Source organism: Petromyzon marinus, chromosome 30 (genome assembly GCF_048934315.1).
Source record: "Petromyzon marinus isolate PM22_M1 ecotype Great Lakes invasive population chromosome 30, UKy_Petmar_22M1.pri1.0, whole genome shotgun sequence".
Taxonomy (NCBI): Eukaryota; Metazoa; Chordata; class Hyperoartia; order Petromyzontiformes; family Petromyzontidae; genus Petromyzon; species Petromyzon marinus.
In genome coordinates this window covers 5,637,088-5,657,373 of record NC_133696.1, presented here as the reverse complement: position 1 = coordinate 5,657,373, position 20,286 = coordinate 5,637,088, and the positions used below count along the sequence as shown (strand labels likewise).

Here is a 20,286-nt window from a genome sequence, read left to right as displayed (position 1 = left end):
GTAAGGCCAATCTACCCCCCACGACCATCACGGCCTCAAGAGGGACCCTTCATCCAGCAGTAGATTGAGCTGTTCATTATCGATCATTCACGTAGAACTCCCGTTGTCGCACAACGCGAGCAACAAAGCCGCGGCGTTTAACAAGGCTATCCGCGCGGCAATTGAAAAGTACAGATTAAAAAAACTTGAGCTTTACAATCGAGTCATCATCATCAGCACAACAATGACGACGACAACAGAGACAACCCAGCTTCCACGTACCTCCAGCGACCCCTGATTGACCAACTGCGATTGAGCCTGGGCCATCACCGTCGTGGTGAACGAGGCCTGCGGCTGAACCGGCACCGCCATCCGCTCGGTGCCGGGAGGCGGCACGGTGGAGGTGGTGACGACGGCGGCCGCGTTGGTGGCGGCGGCGGCGTTGGCAGCGGCCGCGTGAACGGCGCCGTTCGCTTGCGCCGGCTGCTGCTGAGCCGGCTGCTGAGCCACCGGTTGCTGCGGTGTTGACGCCGGCGGCAGTGGCTGCTGCTGCGAGAAGGGCGCTTGCGTGCCGAAGTTCTGCGGAAGCGTCTGCGCCGGCTCCTGCCGCGGCAGGGGCACGGCCTCCGGGATGTGGCCGATGCCATTCTGCGTTGCGTGCAGTTGCTGCGGTTGCTGCTGCGGTTGCTGCTGCTGCGGTGGTTGCTGCTGCGGCTGTGGCTGCAGTTGCTGCTGCTGCGGCTGCTGTGGCTGCTGCTGCGGCTGCAGTTGCTGCAGTTGCTGCTGCTGCTGCGGTTGCAGTTGCTGCAGCTGCTGCTGTGGTTGCAGCTGCAGTTGCTGCTGCTGCGGCTGCAGTTGCTGCTGCTGCGGCTGCAGTTGCTGCTGCTGCTGCTGTGGCTGCAGTTGCTGCTGCTGCAGTTGCTGCTGCACATAGACACCAGGCTGCGTTAGTGGTTGCTGCTGCTGCTGCTGCTGAGTCCCCGTCATTGCCTGCTGGACGGCGGCCGAGGGTGGCTGAGGCTGCTGTGATTGCGCCGACATGGGGGACATCGTGTTAAATCCAGACGGGATCTGCGGCACAGGCATCTGCATCTGCACAGCGGGTGCTAGCGACTGCTGCTGCTGCTGCTGTGACGAATATTGCGCTGGTGCTTGCTGCACTGTGGTGGTATACGAGAGCTGGCCCGGCGCGACGGAATACAGCTGTCCTGCTGTCGGTACTGTGTGCTGCTGCTGTTGCTGTGGCTGCTGCGGCTGCTGCTGCTGCTGCTGCTGCGGCTGCTGCGGCTGCTGCTGCATGCCAGCCTGGTAAAACGTGGCGCCGGGCAAGGGCATCGTGTTTGGCTGCAGCGGCGCTTGCGTCGCTGCCGCGTATTCCGCCTGCAAGGCAAGCGGTGGCACAGAGGTGTTTAGGCCGGGTTCTGCGACCAGGCGCGGGAAGGCCTGCATCGGCGGACAGGGCAGCGAAGGCAAAGCGGCGGTAGCGGCGGCGTAGGGCTGGCCGACGGCTCCTGCTGGCGGCACGGCACCCTGAGCCATCGGCATGCCGGCAAGAAGGTACGGCACGCCGAGCGCATCGACGGCGCCTTGCAAGACGCCGGCGGTTGCAGGCATCGCGGGCAGAGCATCGCCAGCGCAGGGGGCAATCGGTGCAGGGAGCTGGGGGGTGGGGGAGCCACAGAGGGAAGATTCGGTAGCGGAAGAGAGTGGGCGGGGGGGGCGCAGAGAATGGAGCTCAAGTGAGCAAGTGGAGAGCGAACGGCAAATTCGTGCAAAGAAAAGCAATTGCATGGTGATTATTTATTTGAGTTAAATTTATTTGTAAGTTGTTCAAGCTTGAAGGTGTAAAGGAGTTATAATCAAGACCGCTGGTTCCCCCCACCGCTGCCTTTGCCTGCCACCAAAAGCACGAGAAAGGTTACCGAGGCCACAATACAGGGAGAACGCATGTCCACGAGCGTTCGTCAATGCAGTGTTTGTAAGCCAATCGTTTCCTGCTGTAAATTAACGCACTCTTTGGTTATTTCGGTAAAGTCACGGAGGTAAAAATAAAACAAATCACGACGTTTCGATCGCAACACAAGCAATCTTCATCAGGTGGAACAACCACAGCAAGAAAATGCTCAAGTAGGCGAGAGAGCTACCAGTTAAGGCATTACTTGGTAAATTAGCGTGTTGTGTCATCGCTAACGTGGCAACAACGTCCCCTACGCACGCATTAAAAATAATTCTCCCACACGGTATCCATGTGGCACTGAAAGTCTGGAAGGGAAAGAGTCCCGTGGGTGAGCCTTTTGACTCCGCTGCATCATCAGAAACGGCTGACGCCCTGGGCTGAAGACGCACAACGCCGCGAGCGAGGACCACCCATTCGCCCGTGGACGCTGGGGACGCAAGTAGCCGCCGTCCACTGCAAGCGTGCACGCGTACGGCCCTGTTTGTTCTCCCGCTGCTGGACGAGGGCCTTTCCTTAAACGCCACGCGGGAGTCACGGGCCTTACCCCGACGGTACTTCGATGCCACGCTGGTCGGCGCGCGTTGGTAAGGACGTGGTGGGAAGGGGAGGAGGGGGGGGGCATAGATTTGCAGCACAGCAGCAGTGGATTGTGCTGCACCGCCCCTTTTGCCGGCGTCAGCGCGCCGCAGTCCCGCTGACGCATAGGACATCCCGCTTGTGCACGGTCACAGGGGTCGGGCAACCTGCGGCTGCCAGAGCCGCATGCGGCTCTAAGGGACCGCGTCGTGACGGCCGTCTCGTATTCGTGTGCATTGGGCGGCTCTTGAAAGAGGTTTTCTTTATCGCATTCCAGAAATAATGGCACTTCTCGTTATTTTGGTTGCCGATCATCCCGTCCGTGGTGGTCGCACATCCAAGCGACATCAAGGCTCAACTCTGCTTAGCTTCCGAGAACTGACGAGACCAGTCACATTCTGGGCCATTTAGTCATAGGCCCATTAAGAATACTTAACGTATGTAATGATTCTCCGCCATCAGCGAGTCTATAAATTATACCGATTGTGGTCGTGATAAAATCACAGAATACGTATTTTTTTGCCTAGCTTGTTACCGTCTCATGTGTATTAGTTCTCTTTTCTTCTGCTCACCGGGGCGTGCATCGTTTATCACCATCATCATCATCATTTATATATGATAGAGCGCCCTTCACGGCAAGGTACCCTCAGAACTCTCTCTTCGGCAAATCATTGTGAGCCGTGATCAATCCACCGATGGGTAAAGGCCTGCACCCCCCAAAGCTGTCACAACCTCTCAGAGCTCTGTGATGGAGCGATAAACATCGAGTTGATTTCACCTCTACATTTCCACGGAGGACATCCTCTTGGACGCATGACCTCCTTTAGCCGGCCATCATCCCTTCTCGCGACATGCCGTACCCCCCCCCCCCCCCCAAAGACCACTAACTTTTCCCAAGGGTCAAAACGGTATCTCTAACTTTCTTTGCATGCGCACCATTGCAAGTGTCGTACGTACCTTTGAACGCTCGCCAGCTAAGTACGTAACTGGCTGGCAAGCGGGAAATACAGTGCTTAAAATAAACACGTGGCGGTGCGTGTCTATGGGCTCGGTAAACTGCCTTGATGCGCTTGGCAAAGCAACGGCAACATTTAGAAACCAGGATAACTCATTCACGGCGGAACCGACGACCGATGGAAGCAAGGCACCCGCCCAAATTGTCCTTACCCAGTCTCCACAAACACACAGGTTTGTGGCCGGTTCCGCAAGCCGTGACGTCAAGCGGTCAAGTTGTATTTTTTTTTTTACATTTTAAAGAGCATTCATTACGGCGGGGGGGGGGGGCGGCAGTGGCTTTGCTGAAACGCTTCCGATTCCATTACTCGCGCGAGTTGATGCGAGAGCTAAATAAAGCGTGACAGCGAGCAAACACCGACGGGGGGGGGGGGGGGGGGGGCGGCGGTAGGGACGACGACAGCGACGGCTTTCCCTTCGCCGGAGGAGAGACGGCCGAGATTGTCAGGTCGCTTCATCGCAGACGCGAAACCTGGGCACAAGCGGCCAGTGTCGCGGAACTCGCAAGCCGCACCCTCCCACCCCTCCCACCCACCCCCCCCCCCCCCAAGGCGTTTTAGAAAACGATCACAATTCTTGAGCGTCAAGGGTGGGTTTTTTATGTTTAGAAGGAGCCAATGTTTGAATACTCCCCTTCTACTAAGCCGAGACAGAAAAACTGGTTTAGCCGGTGTGCAGAAAAAGGTTCCTGAACTTACTCATGGTCCAGTTACCTCTTTTAAAACCATACGATGGGTCATAAATGTTTTTTTTTCTTCCAGGATGCTCCGATAAATTGCCACGATTTGGGGGTGGGGGTCAGATTGCACAATTTTCTCCCCGTCGCGTCGAATGTAGCGGCCGCGAGCGCGAGCAAGGGGTCACGCGAAACCCGTCGCATGCAACGGGCAAACGTCGCAATAAGAATAAATTTCTCATGCGCACAACTCATCGTGCATACGGACAGAGTAGCAATTGATTTAATTTGATAAATCGATGCACCGTTACAGGTTCAGCATCTTCAAGGTAAGAGCTTTTCGTTTTAGGTGTTGTGTTCGCCCTGAGCAGGATATTGAACGTGATGATACCTGTTCCGCAAAACATTTGTACTCAACAATTAGCGATTTCATATTTTACGATTCAATTTGTGGAGCATTGCGACGCTCTTGCCGGCGGTTACCGTACATCACTTTTACCATCAACCATTCTCTATCCACTGCTGGCTAAAGGCCTCTTCCCCAAGCCCTCGACATCTCTCGGGGGACCATGGAATGGCAAGAAATCGATCCGGCTTCTGCGCACGAGCCGATTTCATCACTCCATCTTCGTGGTGCACGTCACTTGTTTGCGGAACGTATTTTATTTGTTTTGTTTCCTCCTACAACCGATAGCCCTTGCCAAACAGATTCAACAAATACTTAAAAGCGGACTCTTTTATTTGCACACGCGCTTTTAGACGAGATGAAAAAAAGCTCCTACGAAAACGACGATGAGAGAAGGATTACGATCGAATGTTGGGTCCGATCGCCGCGCGAGTAAAATTTGAACGTCGTGTCGTACAGCCTCCTCCACCCGACCGACTGACAGCCAAATAAATGAAGTTGTCACGGAATTAACAAACGCGCCAAGTTGCTATAGTTTCGGCACACTGGTGTTAGAGCACTCCACGCAGATTTAAAGCACTGGGTGCGGACGTTTAACTGCTGATTACAACCAGCATCACCAGGCGGTCGCCAGAATTGTGAATATGTCCTCTGGTGATGTCATCAACATTCCCATTAATGCGGGCCCCACACATCGGCATGTTACTGATACGACGATCTTACCCAAAAATCAAATCATTTGCGATTTATAATGCCGGTCGCGAAAGCAAAGGAGGTTTAAAATTTTGGTTTTAAAAACTTTCGTGACTGCAGGGATTCATATTCTTGGTTCTTTCGGTAAAGTCACGTAGAAGGGAAACAATAAAATAATAAAAATATAAAACAATAAAATAAAAGAGGTGTTACAATTACTGGTTTCTTTGAGGGCTGTTTCAAGTTCCATGGAGACAGTGTGCCGTCGCCCATGGCGCTGCCATTCGGGACACAATTCAACTCCGTGGTCTGTCCAAGACACATCACATTAATACAGACTCGCCTTTCCCTAAAATATAAAAAAATAAAGGGGGGAAAATGTAGTTATTTCTTTGCTTGTTATATATTCATAACTTTATTTAATACTCACCTTTCCTTATGATATTCGTTGAGCCCGATGGCACTTCATTTCGCGCGCGGTTTGCAATCTACTCTGCTCAGGTCGGCGTAAGCCGCTGGAGTCGTGACGGGTTTCTTTTGTTCCTTCCGCACTATGTCCCCCGGTACCATTCCGCTGTAAATGTGCACCGATGCACCACTTTATTGAGGGCGATATTTGCCAGTAAAATGAAGATTGATGGATCGATCGACAACGCTAACTCTTCGTGGATTTAAAAAAAAGGTTAATGGGCCACGAGTAGGGGTGAGGGGTCATTTTCCTGCGCACTGGCTAGACCAGTTTTTTCTGTCTGGGTCGAGAGGATTCACTTTGGGGAGTCTGCAAACATGACCCCCCTCCCTCCCTCCCTCCCTAAACAACATGAAACCCTCTACACTTGAGAACTGTGATCGGGTTCGACATATGCATTGTGGGGGGAAGGGCTTTATGTTCTGAGCAGGAGACCAAGATTGGCTCGAGGTTGCTCCGATGAAAATATATTGAAGAGGCAAGTCAAGAAAGGTAGGGGAATCACCCTGTACAGTATCAGCAGCTGATGGCCCGTGTGTTTATATTTTATTTCAATATTCTTCCCATTTTGACACGTTCAACTTTAAATTATCATGAGATAAAATGTTCAAACGTGTGTGCATTTCATGCAAGTGACATTCTGGCTAGGCAGGGAGCACTGAACGACTCCTCTATTAAACTGTATTCTGACACACTCATGGAACAAGCGAACCAGAACAAATAAGACGTAAGGTAACGCACAACAAATAATGAATCAATTGTCGAATTAAATCCCGACCGAGATCGATGACAACTCACGTTGAACGTGAACCTTTGCTTTTAATAATTTTCAGTGCAATAGCTGTGGTCAAGAACAATTCGAAGGAGGACAAAGGCTCTTGCACTGAATGTGCAAGTGTCCTTTGCCCCAGGCGATTGATTGGGGGCCAGACCCGTCGTTCGAAGGGACAATGGCCGCTGGTCGAGACGAACGATGGAGTGGCTGCCCAAAGGATGAAATGTGCCCGAGGGTGAGGCTTCTATTGGCAGAGATGGAGCGACAACAGATTGACCGATTGCTACAGCACAGGAACACGAGCAGTGCCGACGGCTGGGGAAGCATTCATCCAGCGGCGGTGGAACCGATCGCGGCTGTTGATGATGGCGACATCTCAATGAGCACTTGGGCCCAGTCATAATTAAAAGGCTACAACTCCGGCTACCGCTCATCGTTTCAACTGCCGCTCCCGGAAGGTGGAATCGAACCAGCGCGGTGACCGTTACAACACCCGGCAGTATGGATGGGCACACCGGGCGAGTCGGTCGGCTAAACTGCGCGTACGCCCGCCTCTTCCCACGCACAATCTCATGAACGTGAAAGGGTAGACTCAACACCTTCCAACAGTTCGCTCCAGTGAAGGGCCTCCCTCCTGCCAGCAGCGGCGTGAGCAAGCGATTGCACGGCTGCATCGTCGCCTTTTTATGTTACGACTGCTACCGCTGCGTCTGTGCCGACACGGTAAAGCATCGCAGTCGTGTCCGCGCGCACGGGATTGGTCGCAGCCCTTTCTGCAGTCGGCGCTGGCATGCGGTGTCACACACCCCGTCGCGGCGACAGCTGTCGCGTGAGCGTGTTGGCACAGGCCAAGCGGGTTCACCGCGGCTAAGCTGAAATTCAAGTCGCCGGGCATTCTCGGTAAATCTCGCAAAAAAAATTATTCGGGAGGGGGGCCTAAACGCGTCTTCCCACCGTCCCACCGACTATCGCTCGCGTTGATCCGCAATGCTTACACAGCGGCAGGGCAGGCGGTCACGGAAACAACTGGCTTTTGTAAGACACTATTAATAAGAGCGTCAATACAATAAAGTGAGTACTGCTTTAACAGCTGGGGGAGCGATTGGGAGATGTGACGGGGCCGTAAACGGCGACATCCAACAAATTCGTGGCTACATCTCTGATAGTTTCTCGACATAAGCCATGAGAGAGAAGGTAGAAGCAGCGACATCCGGTGCTGTCATGCAGGCGTGGCGGCGCTCATAAATAAAAAATGCCGGTGACAATCAGCGGTTAACGCAACTCGACAGGCAGGTGCTCGTCAGCCGTGAAGAGGGGGCATTGAAGCAAGGGGGCTGTGGAGGGAGGGGGGGGAGGGGCGGAAGTGCAAATACAGCAACAGAGATGGAGATTCAGAAATGGGGGAGAGATGGAGAAGTCAGATATAAGGTGGGAGGAATGGGGGAGTTACAAATGAGGATTGAGGGATGGATGTTCAGATGAGGAGGGATGGATGTTCAGATGAGGAGGGATGGATGTTCAGATGAGGAGGGATGGATGTTCAGATGAGGAGGGATAGATGTTCAGATGAGGAGGGATGGATGTTCAGATGAGGAGGGATGGATGTTCAGATGAGGAGGGATGGATGGTCAGATGAGGGTGGGTAGATGTTCAGATGAGAGAAGATGGATGTTCAGATGAGGAGGGATGGATGTTGAGATGAGAGAAGATGGATGTTCAGATGAGGGTGGATGGATTTTTAGATGAGGAGGGTTGGATGTTCAGATGAGGGATGGATGTTCAGATGAGGGGGGGATGGATGTTCAGATGAGGGTGGGTAGATGTTCAGATGAGAGAAGATGGATGTTCAGATGAGGGTGGATGGATTTCTAGATGAGGAGGGATGGATGCTCAGAAGACAGTCACAGTGAAGGTGCGGACGTGGAAAGCGACACAGACAAGCAGACAGAGCAGGTGCCGAATGCGCGAACCTCCGCTCACGGCAGGGTCGGCGCGCACAGGCACGCGAGTCACAAAGACACACAAAGACAAAGATCCCCCATATAGCCTGTAACAGACTGTAGGGGCAAGTGCTGTTAGCGAGCACCTATGAAGGCCGGAACGGTACACGAGGGGGTGTGTGGCCAGCACCACGCCCGACCGCCTTTGTCTCCCTAGTGGCGATGTTTACACATCGCACCAGGTACTCATTTGAGGCTGAGTCGACCTAGGGGAGGCCCGGGAACGGTTCAGATAATCGTCACTGGTGTTGGCCGTGAGCGGGAATCGAACCCGGGTCGCCAGGTTCATAGCGCAGCGCGCTAACCGCTACACTACCGCTCCCCACAACAAAGACACACACACACAGACACGGGCCTGCACCTGCTGGGGTGGAGCCGGCTGTGTGGGGGCCTGGCTGGACGACGGCGGTGGCAGCGGCGCTTGCGCGGACGTGGGGACGGTGGGCGCGTGGCTGCTGGTGGCGGGGACAGTGGCCTGCGAGAGAGCACCGGCGCGGCGCCGTTAGAGACCGAGACTCACGGGGAGCAACCCCAAAGCGCGCGGACGCTTCTCAGCGAGCCCGCTGCTTTGTCTTAGTTTGCTACTCGCGTTAAAAAAAACATGTTTCAAGGAACGGTGCGCTGTACCCGTAATGAATTGGCATGTTCTGTTTACCTGACAAACCTTGCTAAAATTGGCTGTGTCGGGTGATGGCGGGTTTAACGAGACATTTATATTTGCGCGATCTAACCCCAAAAAAAACCTATATTATGAACGGTTGTGGTTGTAAAATGTATTCACCTAACACCACCGTGCTTTTGAATGATGCCAAGGCATGTGTGTGTGTGTGTAGCTAATGGGCACGTGTGTGTGTGTGTGAGGGTGTACGTATGAGCGATTCTTTCAAATCTCTCAGCTGCGTTAAGGGAACATAACAGCATTGTGCATTGTTGTTGCGTATGTTTTATCTTCTCGTGAGTATTCACAAACAGGCACTTACCCGAGTGCTTGATTTTTTTTTGCATTTCCTATTTTTAACCCTAATCGTAAAACACAACACGAGATTGGGTCTGAATGCCAAACGAATTCAGAAACCAATTACGTGTGAGCAAATATACACGCGTGACTTGGGTAATCTAGAACGCGAGGTTTTCACGATGATAAATGATTAACAATACGTGTTAGATAAAAAAAGTAAAAAAAAATCCAGGGCGGTCACGTATATTTGTAATTACAGTGCATCTCAATTCTAATATTTACCGATGCTTACTAAAATTAAGTGGAAGCGAATCGATTCCAGAATAGAAAGCGATAAGACTGTGAAAATAAAACGGGCCTCTGTGGCTTCTTGTGTAGACGTTTTTGGGGCGCGATACAACGTGCCGCAGGAGAACTGAAGAATAAACAAAACCGGGCGACAGCCCAATTATTACTTTGTTGTTCAAGTCAACGCTACCGAAAAGCAAAAGCTACTCCGCGATTTTAACAAACAAAGAAAAGCAACGCAAACCCAAACCGAAAAAGACAAACTCAAATCGCGAGCGTAAGGAAACAAAATGCGAAGAGGAATTAAAATGTTGTACCTGCACAGGGTACGGAGGAGTGTAGTAATAACCGCCAAACTACGAGGAACAAACGAGAATCAAACCAACCCATCAGACGAGACAGACCGGCGCCGGCAAATTAACAGGAGAACCAGCGGCCAGAAAATAAGCAGCCAAAACCAGCAGCAGCCCATGGACAGAAGACAGAAACAATAGAAACCCCTCTCTCTCGTCACCGCCAACAGCTCGACACACCAATCTCAGGCCGACAAGATGCCGTGAAAAAGGGGAATAATAAATAAACGTCGCTCAATTCGAGCCAACGGGATTGGATTAGACGGCAGCTCTATTTGTTATTCGTGCCGGTTGGGTAGGGCACGGACAGAATGTGTACCATTCTGCAGAGCGGTGGGCAATTTGTAATTTGCACGTGCGGATTAATCGGCATTACCGGAGACTCGACAAAGACTTGGGCACTTTGGGAGGCGGATGCCGCGGTGGTACAGCGGTATTGCGCACCGTGCCATGAACCCGATGACCCAAGCTCGATTCCCTGGCCACAACTCGAGATCAGTGGTGGGGGTGGTGGCTTCGTTCACCAAAGTGCATCGACCAGTGTGGTACCAAGCATTGTCACCCAACCCCGATGACCGCCACAGTGTGTGGTGTGGGGAGGGTGGGGGGGAGGCCTTCATTAGGCAGTAGATTGACAAAAGACTGTAGGTCATGATTATTCCTCCAGGATACACGGTTAGGGTGATGGGCAGAATTCCTTGAGCCAACACGATTGCGTCCGTCAACCGAGGCTTTTCCTTTCGACCCGTGAACACGTTTTATTTTACAGCCCGAGTCGACCCCCGTCCAAGTGTCGAGCCAAGCGGTGGCACACCACACACAACGTATCCGGAAGGATTTTCACAATGCAACCGCGCGCGCACGCATTGTTTTATCAGCCACGCCAACGCACAAAAAATGTTGCATTTGGTTCGAATGCCAACCGCTCACCTGTTGGGACGAGCCTGGGGGTAGTTGGCTTGGCTGAGCCGTCGGGCCAGCAGGTGGCATTTGATAATGTTGCGGTTGTTGCTGCAAAGGCTGCTGGGAAGTGGAGGTGGGTGGCAGCACTCCAGCAATCTGATAGATTAAAACAAAACATGCCACATCTTAATAAAACAGCCATGGCTAAAATAGGTTTGCCTACACGTTTAGATGCGCTGTACAATCTCCGTGGAGGGGGAAGGGGGGTTATTTCTTCATTAAAATAAAACACACATGATGCAATAAAATATTGGCATGATGATACTTTGTACAGGCTCGAGAGGCGCCGGTGTAGAATTTCAGTATGCACCGTCGCAAAAATGTCAAGATAACACAACACGACATGCCAAAAAAGCTGGTGTCACGCAGCTATAAAAAAAGTAAATAAATATCTAATAGCTGTATTTATTTTTAAATGTGCTACAGTCACCTCCACGAGCAACTGGTTATTAATGCCGTTCAGACATCCTCACCCTCTGCCAATTCCCAGTGCCCACATTTTAAATGGAGAGAGACCGTTTCCTTGCAATTGTATAAACTTTAATCTCAACAGCCGCTTCCTGCGACAGGTACTCGGATCGCTCGTGCACAACCAGAGTGACCTTCTTCTTTGGTTCTTTCGGTAAAGTCACGTAGAATGAGAATAAAATAATAAAATAAAACAATAAAGTTCTCAAGACGTCTTTTAGACGCTGCGAATCTTAGCAGCGTTCATTGTAGCTCTGTCGTCCCGACAGGTCTGTTCCTTTCACCTGAAGAAGGCCACTTGTGTTGTGGCCGAAACGTCGTGAGAATTTTATTGTTTTATTTTATTATTTTATTCTCATTCTACGTGACTTTACCGAAAGAACCAAAGACGATGAATCATTGCAGTCACTAAAGCTTTAAATCAGAGGGACCTTGTATTTCCACGGCACGCCTCGGCTTTACAAAACAAGCACTGTCTGTCCTCCTATAACGCGATGGTAGTTGCGTTCCTGAACACCGTGTTATGATAAATAATATATAATGTAGGGTAAAGCACAGGTCGCGATAACAGGCGAGATGCGTACACAGGCCGAACAAAGACTGAGGTAGCATCTAGATGCATCCCGCCTTGTGTGATGCTATGCCGAGGCAGCCGTAGAATGCTTAATCCTACCTCGCGCGACGGAGCTCCGTTCACTCAATCGCGTCCTATCCACATTGCATCCAGCGTTACAAAAAAAAATGTTCCCTAATGCATTCATAACCTCGTATCCAAATCGCGTTAAAACACGCGTTGTAGGAGAGCAGACTGTTCTGCTTTTGCGATAATTAGACAGGCAGACACTATGATATATTTATTTGTACTGAAAAAAACAGATGCGCCCCCCCCCCCCCCAATTTTTATGCTGATCTCGCCGTCACCGTCACAGCGCGAGATCGAGCGTTCGTCCATTCAGATGCCTCACAAGAAGAGCAGGTGCACCTCCAATTAGCGCGTTTGGCTACGCACGGTGCGAAAGAAGTTGAAACGTACATACACATACATAGAGTGTGGCCAATGGAAGAGGATATGTTCGAGACGCTTTCAAGTGACCTCTGTTCTGCAGAGTAGGGGGCGGGTCGGGGCAGCATTAATCCACCCGCGCCTCCACAAAGTGACGCTCGCCGATTTAATGACAGTCCAACCGGTGCTTTCATTCCCAAAGCTGGAATTTAGCCAAAAAAAAGTGCAGAACCCCCCGCCCCCCCACCATAATGCGATTGGTGCAAGCAGTCATCGGTGAATGGACCGACACCATCTTCTCACCACATCTGAGAATCCGGTTTTAACTCACAGGTGGCCGAAATCTGGATTCGTGTGCTAGCTGAGCGCTCCCAACTCTGAGAGGCACCTCGTGAAAAGGTCATCAATACCTGGACGGGTTAGAATTCCCCTGCCAGACCAACATTCATAGGTCCCCTCTCCAAGTCATTCCATTATTTCACAGGCCTCGTAAAATTATAAGCGAAATGTTTCAAACGTTCGGTCGGATAATAAAGTATTAAAGCTTTCGTGACTGCATAAAATTACTCATTGGTTTTTTCGGTAAAGTCACGTATGTAGAAATACAATAAAATTATATTAAAACAAAAAAACCAATCACGACGTTTCGATCACAACGCAAGCGATCTTCATCAGGTGTCAAGAACAAATCACGGAGGTAAATACAACAAAAAGATGAGAGACGAGAATTCGTGTTCCGCCAGGAAGTGTCTAACTGTGTTGTTGGCCTGACTGGATGTGCTTCACATAATGTTTTTTCAGGTTTGTTGAATTCTCGTCTCTCATCTTTTTTGTTGTATTTACCTCCGTGATTTGTTCTTGACACCTGATGAAGATCGCTTGCGTTGTGATCGAAACGTCGTGATTGTTTTTTGTTTTAATATAATTTTATTGTATTTCTACATTCGTGACTTTACCGAAAAAACCAATGAGTAATTTTATGCAGTCACGAAAGCTTTAATACTTTATTATCACACTTCTACGGGGAAGTTACCGTTGTAATTATGTGTAAGATGTGCCCTTTTTGAGCTGCCGTTTTGTATTTACAAGAGGTGGTCATTTTTTAAGCTGCCGTTTTGTATTTACAAGAGGTGGTCCTTTTTTGAGCTGCCGTTTTGTATGTGTAAGATGTGCGTGTTTGAGCTGCCGCTCTCGCTCTGGCCCCCCCCCCAACCGTATTTCCTATTTAAGCTTCTGTTCATCCCTCCGCCCCCCCCCACCTCTCTCTCTCTGCCTCCCTGTCCGTCTTTCCTCCCTCCTTACCTCTTGGTGGACTTGTATATGTATTTCTACCGACCGTGTACCTCGTATTTTTCATTCTATCTATGCTGGTATGTGCAATCCAAAGGTTGAACACGAAATTTAACACTTTTCTGAAATTCGTGGTCCGCCAGGAAGTGTCTAACTGTGTTGTTGGCCTGACTGGATGTGCTTCACGTAATGTTTATTCAGGTTTGTTGAATTGTCGTCACTCTTCTTTTTGTTGTATTTACCGCCGTGATTTGTTCTTGACACCTGATGAAGATCGCTTGCGTTGTGATCGAAACGTCGTGATTTTTTTGTTTTAATATAATTTTATTGTATTTCTACATACGTGACTTTACCGAAAAAACCAATGAGTTCGGGCGGATCTTTCACAGAGAGTTGGTGAACCATGAAGAAGCGAGACCCCATTTCTAGTGTGCGGGTAAAGACACCCAAATTTGGTACCGTCCACGGAATGTAATTACCGCACTTATCAAAAACCTCATCTGCTCGAGCAGTGGGAAGGGCCGTTCGGAGACTCGGGACATCTGTCAAGAGAGCTTCATCCTTTTAAACCCCACGCAGCCACCCCGACCACCTTAACTAACCATCCGTCCATTACTATTTTCCACTAAATTAAACTTGAATGGCTTTTCTGCTGCTTGCACCACGCAAACATTTCCATTAACGGTGCCACGTTTGACCCCCCCCCCCGCGCCCCGTGCCGCCAAGGCGAGCGTCAAGGTCTGACGCACGGGCGTGCAGACCCGTATAAACGCACACAAAGACGAACATCGTAATTTCGCTCCATCAGCTGGGAGCTTCCCAAGTAAACTAAATTGAGTTCGGAAAAAATATACGGTGGTGGTGGTGGTGTGTATAAAGATACTTAATAGAGAGAGAGAGCGAAAGCAACACACACTCAGATGCAGAAGAGCCATAAGCAACGTGGATGACTGGAAGCAGGAATTCCGTGGGACCAGTGACAGAGAGAGGGTGACCTTCCATTAAAATTAACTGAGAATTCTTACAGAATGCCTTGGTTGCTGGAGTGGAGAGCATGCAAGTGGGGAGTAGAGAGAGACGAGGGGGGAAATGTAGCAGGGCTGCATGATGGGCAGCAGAGTGAGATGGGTTGGGAACAAGGAGGTGAGTGTACGGAGAGGAGCACAGTGAGATGAGAAGGGACGAAGTAGGCAAGGGTGAATCCATGGCAGATCTTTAAGACAAGTGAGGCAGATGTCACAGTCCATGTGGTCTGTTTAACACGTAGGCTTTCACAACCAATATTATATCCATAAGGTGTTTTTGTTGGGTTAGTTCGCAACTGATTGGCTCACAGTGACATCACATTTATCCCCCGTCTATTTAAGACCGAAACAGGAGGATGTCAATTTTTGCTGTCTCCTGATGAGGCTGGCTGTAATTACTGGCGAAATGTCACAGCACTCGATTTATAAATGCTATGGGTTTACTCCCCAACGCACCGGTGTGCTGAACTAGTAACTTACTTCTCACATTTTGCCTACGTGACAAACACACTAATTGGCTGCGTCGGGTGGTGGCGGGTTTAACGACAGATTTATATTTACGCGATCTAACCCAAAATAACTCCCCCCCCCCCCTCCCCCATCTATTTTGGAGTCGATGTGGTATTGGGACTGAGAGCCAATGGACTGGGAGCGCTGGTGTGATGATGTTTTTTTTTTGCTGGGCTTTGACAGTTCACGGTGTGCCGCGACATAGGGGGCAAGTTGACGGGACGTTTCGAACCAAATGCTTGAAGATTCTTGGCACCACTCTCACTGCAGCCGCTTGCATAACACACACGTGTGTTATACAAGCGGCTAATCTGCACGTATGTATGTTTTGTCCAGGGAAGTCCAAACAGCTGCACCTAGTTTCAATTTATGAATTGGAGCTTTTGCGGGCAAGGTCGATGTTTAAAAAGTAAATTGTCATCCGCCCAATAACACAGCTGAGCAATTGCCATGCTTATCTGCTACACTATTTACAAAAGAATGGGGCAATGCAAAATCTATTTAAAAAATATACAATTAATAAGCATAATACCATCTATATTTTTTTACCATTATCTTCGTCGCATGAAACTAGAGAGCATTACTGTGCTGGACATTGTGCAACCGTGCTGTTCTTATGTACGTTTAACTTATTTCGCACCACACGGAGCCAACGCGATTGCACAACAAACGGCGGTCCTCAAATCTCTTTCCAGAAAAAGGGGCCGGTGGCGGTGGCCGGACGCCAGGGCTATAATGTAATCCAGAGACTTCGAAACGATAAACTAAAATGTAGCCTTTCTTTCTCGTACTGCGGCAGCAACAACAAAAAAAAGAACCATGGGAGCGCTGCTGGATGGCTTGAACGCGCCAGCTTTTCACAGCCGAGTGCGGTTTTCCGGGTTTGCGCCAAAGCGTTTCTCCTTCTCTGGACTTCTCTCTCTCCGCACGCGCCGCTGCGGGATTTCTTCAACTCGCCGAACCGTCGCAGCACTCACTCACCCGCCTGCCTGCCTGCCCGCCTTGCAGCAACCTGCTGACTCGGCTGAACAAAATTCCGATTGATCAGCACCCATGGAATGCGGGCGGCGGCCTCCTCCAAATACACATTGTTCTATGCCTGTTTCATCCCGGGGGAAGGGGGGGGCAGCTGATTCATTTACGTACGTTCGTCCGAAGAGGCGTTTTGTGCAAACCCCCATTCTATGTTTATTTATGTGATAAAAAAACTCAATAATTCAATCGCGTTGATGTGGAGAATTTAAGTAACAAAGCAGATGAGTAGCCAATGTACTTTTTCATACATGTATCTTTCTACTACACAATCCATCGGACCCTCCACAGCCTTCTGGGAGCGAATTATTTCAGCAGTGCAAGCAAACTCTGGACCGGTTTTTGACATGACAGCGTCTCATCAGCAGTGTCAGACCCTGTTCTCGTATGAGGTGGCTAAACGCTTTCATAGGCTGCCCTTGGCTATGCTCTCCCTCGCATTTGAACTTGTTAGGAACGTGGCATTCAGTTGGTCGTTATCCATGGCATTGCCCACTGTACAGCCGGGGGGGTTGCTAGAGCGATTGGAACAACAGCGCCCAAAACACCGTACTCAATTCCCACGCAGGCATTCACAGGACACGGATATCATCATTCTGACATTAACGTCATGCATCATTGTATTATTATTTTTTATTATAATTTTTACAACTACTACTACTTTGCGTGTGTAATGCGTTGCATATGTGAAACATTCCAACCGTCTAAAACTTTTTCGAATGGTCAAACTTGTAGGTTGACTTTGACGAAATTTGTAATTAAATAAAGCTCACGCTTCAAAAAATATATACAACGATGCTTGTGTCTGGTATAAAGAATGTTTTGCGTGTGTAACGGAGATAACGTGAGATAAATTTCAGACGTTGCACTGACAGCAGTGTTGAAACCTCTTCACCGATTTCCCTACTCTGAAGGAGGGCCAATTTCAGTGCTCCAAAACGTTATGTGATTGTAGATTTTTCAATTTTACAAAACAGCAGTAGTGTTTGTTGATGATGATAATGATGGCTGCAGGAGTAAAGTATTTTCCAGCCAGGCTGCTTTAGACGTTATGTAAAATATTTACCAGACACCACCATGACATTCTGTGAAATGGTGGGTGTGGGGGAGGTGGTGTGGAGAGAGGGGTGGAAATCCAAACACAAAAAGAACAGGCCAGTGTTGCCTCTAGATTTTGAAGAGTGATTTAGAGAGAGTGGGGAAACATTAAGAAATACATTTTTTTTTTTTAAACTGTGCGAGTGTTAAAAGGAAGCAGATGACAAAGGCACGCACAGCCAGACAATAGGACGAGCCGGGACGATTATCTCAACACATTTCCGTTCATATTCTTTGGGTCAAAGAAAAGAACAAAAAAACGACGACATTTCGATCGCAACACAAGCGGTCGTCTTCTTTCCCCCCATCGTCCTGTAGACGACCGCTTGTGTTGTGATCGAAAAGTTGTAGTTTTTTTGTTATTTTCTTTGAACCTATCTACGTGACTTTACCGAAAGACCCAAAGGATATGAATTCCTGCAGTCACGAAAGCTTCAAGTCAATATTTCCATTCATTCGATTCAATCGATTGTCTTTTAGTGCGTATATATTTATACGCTTCGACTCAAGAACGCGATGCAAATCCACTTTGGCTGTGGGCTTAGCGGTAAGAAGGGGGGAGCTGTCTGTACCTCTGATGGATGCCCCTGCTGCTGCTGCGTTTGTGCATTTGTCGTGGGCAAGAGAACACCTCCGCTCACCACCTCTGCGTATGTCGGAATGGGCATCGTCGCCAACGCCGCTCCTGCCGCAGCCGCCGCCGCCGCAGCCGCCACCACCCCCTCCGCATCTGCTAAAAAAAACGCACGGTCAGTCCCGACGATCACAAACTAAACTAGAAACCTTTCATTTTATTTTACCAGGAAAGGCCCACTGAGCTGTGTAGCTCTTTTTCAGAAGCGTCCCTGGCTGTCATAAATGACAGCTCAACCAACAGGCTTATCACATGGAAATATACAGCAGCCAAATACATACACCAAACGCGTGATGTCGATTCTAAACGTGGAGAGAAAAACCTGGAGGGACCCGGAGAAAAATCCACACGACCACAGGGAGAGAGACACCACAAACTCCAAATATACAGCAGGCGTCAGGGTCGCGATGGAACCCAAGGACAGGCCCACGGGCAAGCGCGTAGCGACGACGGCGAGCTCGCTGTGTCGCACACCGCCTGCCGGTGCAAACGTCCGACGGATTGCCAAGCTGCGTGCGCTTTCGCCGCATATCCCGATTCTTTAGCCGCTCGATGCGCTCTATGCCTTTACTCGTTTCAGGCAAACGCCACTCACGAGCGCTCCGACCGGGCGAGCAACGTTTTAAACTGCCCAGCATCGCGAGCAATTATCGCGATTTTGGGCAGGGGGGCGGGGGTTGGTCACTATGGGAATCAAGAATGTTATTTTTTCGTCTCGTTTGACCCCTCTCGTTTGTATTATTTCTCGCCGTTTCCACCTGCTTCGTGGAATTTCGTCGGCGCCGTTTGCCTAAAAAAAAGCACATTCGCTTGGCGCGTGCACACAATTCAATGCCGTGCATCGTGAGTGCGAAAAAATATATTTCAATCGACAGATCAGTGACACGCCTAACCAACGGGCCCCATTACACCTGCACTGCTAACGAGCGACAAAAATCGCAAAACCTTACCGGCTGCCATCGTGCCTGCCTCCTTCTGCTGCTGCTCCCCCTCCAGGTGCTGCTGCTGCTGCTGCTGAGCCATCATCGCGGTGGCAACCTGCGACCCGGGAGGCTGTACCTGCGCTTGCGCGCCCAACTCGCCCTGCATCATGCCGACCGGCGCCTGCGACGCCGTCACGCCGGCCGGCAGGGCCTGCGCGTGGCTCTGCGCCGCCTGACCTTGGTTCTGCGCTTGCTGGAGGTGGAGTTGAAGCTGCGGCGGCTGCGGCTGCTGCATCTGAGAGCTCGGCTGGATCTGCATTTGAGGTTGGCCCGCCGACTGCATCTGCGGCTGGGCCGCGGAGCTGGGCTGGCCAAACGACTGCGTTGGCTGCTGCTGTTGCTGCTGCTGCTGCTGTTGCTGCTGCTGCTGTTGCTGCTGCTGCTGCGAGGTGGACGGCACTTGCTGTCCGACGGTGAAGGATGCAGCGGCAGCGGCGGCCGCCATCGATGCCAAGCGCTGGGCGTCCTCGGACGTTTGCGGGATCGTCTCGTCGGCACGGCCGCCCAGCTGCTCACGCCGGCGCGTGATGAGCACGACGCGATCGCGGATCGACTTGGCGATGATCTTCACGTCGCTCTCGTGGATGAAGCTCAGGTTCACCTACGTGTGTGAGAGAGAGAAAAAGGAGAGAGGCTGATGTGTGCATGTGTGTTGAACTTCTTTCACACCGTACGTAGACCGAACGTACTAATCGGAGGTGCGGGGGAAGGACAACTCCAGTCGAACCCCTCGTAACGACCACCCCCTGTTCATGACTAATCGCTTAACGACGGGCCTCCATAGAGCCCAATGTGTTCACTTACCGACCATTCCCCTGGCAATGACAGTAAATATGAATCAATGCATTGATTAACCACGTTTCTTTTAACATGTGTTTATAATGTTGGTAGTATCCTTATGTAATCATATCCATTGTTTAAATATTATAAGGTACGTTTATTGGGTGAAAAAGGGTAACTTTCGATGGTATCTGAACGAATTCATCCTTTAACATGTATTGCCAATATTCGCTAAAAGACCAAATAAATGAATGACCGGATTCGTGGAACCAATAACCGTCGTTAAGAGGAGGACTTCTACTGTAAACACAAAAAGCAGTTGCCAATGAAGAAAACGGGAACGAAAAGTGAATGAC

The 20,286-nt window shown here is 50.2% G+C and overlaps 1 protein-coding gene across 15 annotated transcripts in view; it reads right to left on the bottom strand.

Moving 5' to 3' along the window:
• Positions 1–20,286, bottom strand: part of LOC116947509 (uncharacterized) — a 134,979-nt gene that overhangs the window by 30,870 nt on the left and 83,823 nt on the right. For 7 of the 15 annotated variants that reach the window (XM_076070643.1, XM_076070638.1, XM_076070640.1 and 4 more), the window contains exons 9-14: positions 19,118–19,751; positions 18,106–18,266; positions 11,075–11,203; positions 10,109–10,147; positions 8,907–9,020; positions 262–1,638 (exon numbers count right to left, since the gene is read on the bottom strand). In XM_076070643.1, the coding sequence (XP_075926758.1) occupies positions 262–1,638; positions 8,907–9,020; positions 10,109–10,147; positions 11,075–11,203; positions 18,106–18,266; positions 19,118–19,751 (2,454 nt within the window). The remainder of the gene's footprint in view (positions 1–261; positions 1,639–8,906; positions 9,021–10,108; positions 10,148–11,074; positions 11,204–18,105; positions 18,267–19,117; positions 19,752–20,286) is intronic. The other 8 variants (XM_076070641.1, XM_076070642.1, XM_076070649.1 and 5 more) reach the window with 8 other exon arrangements.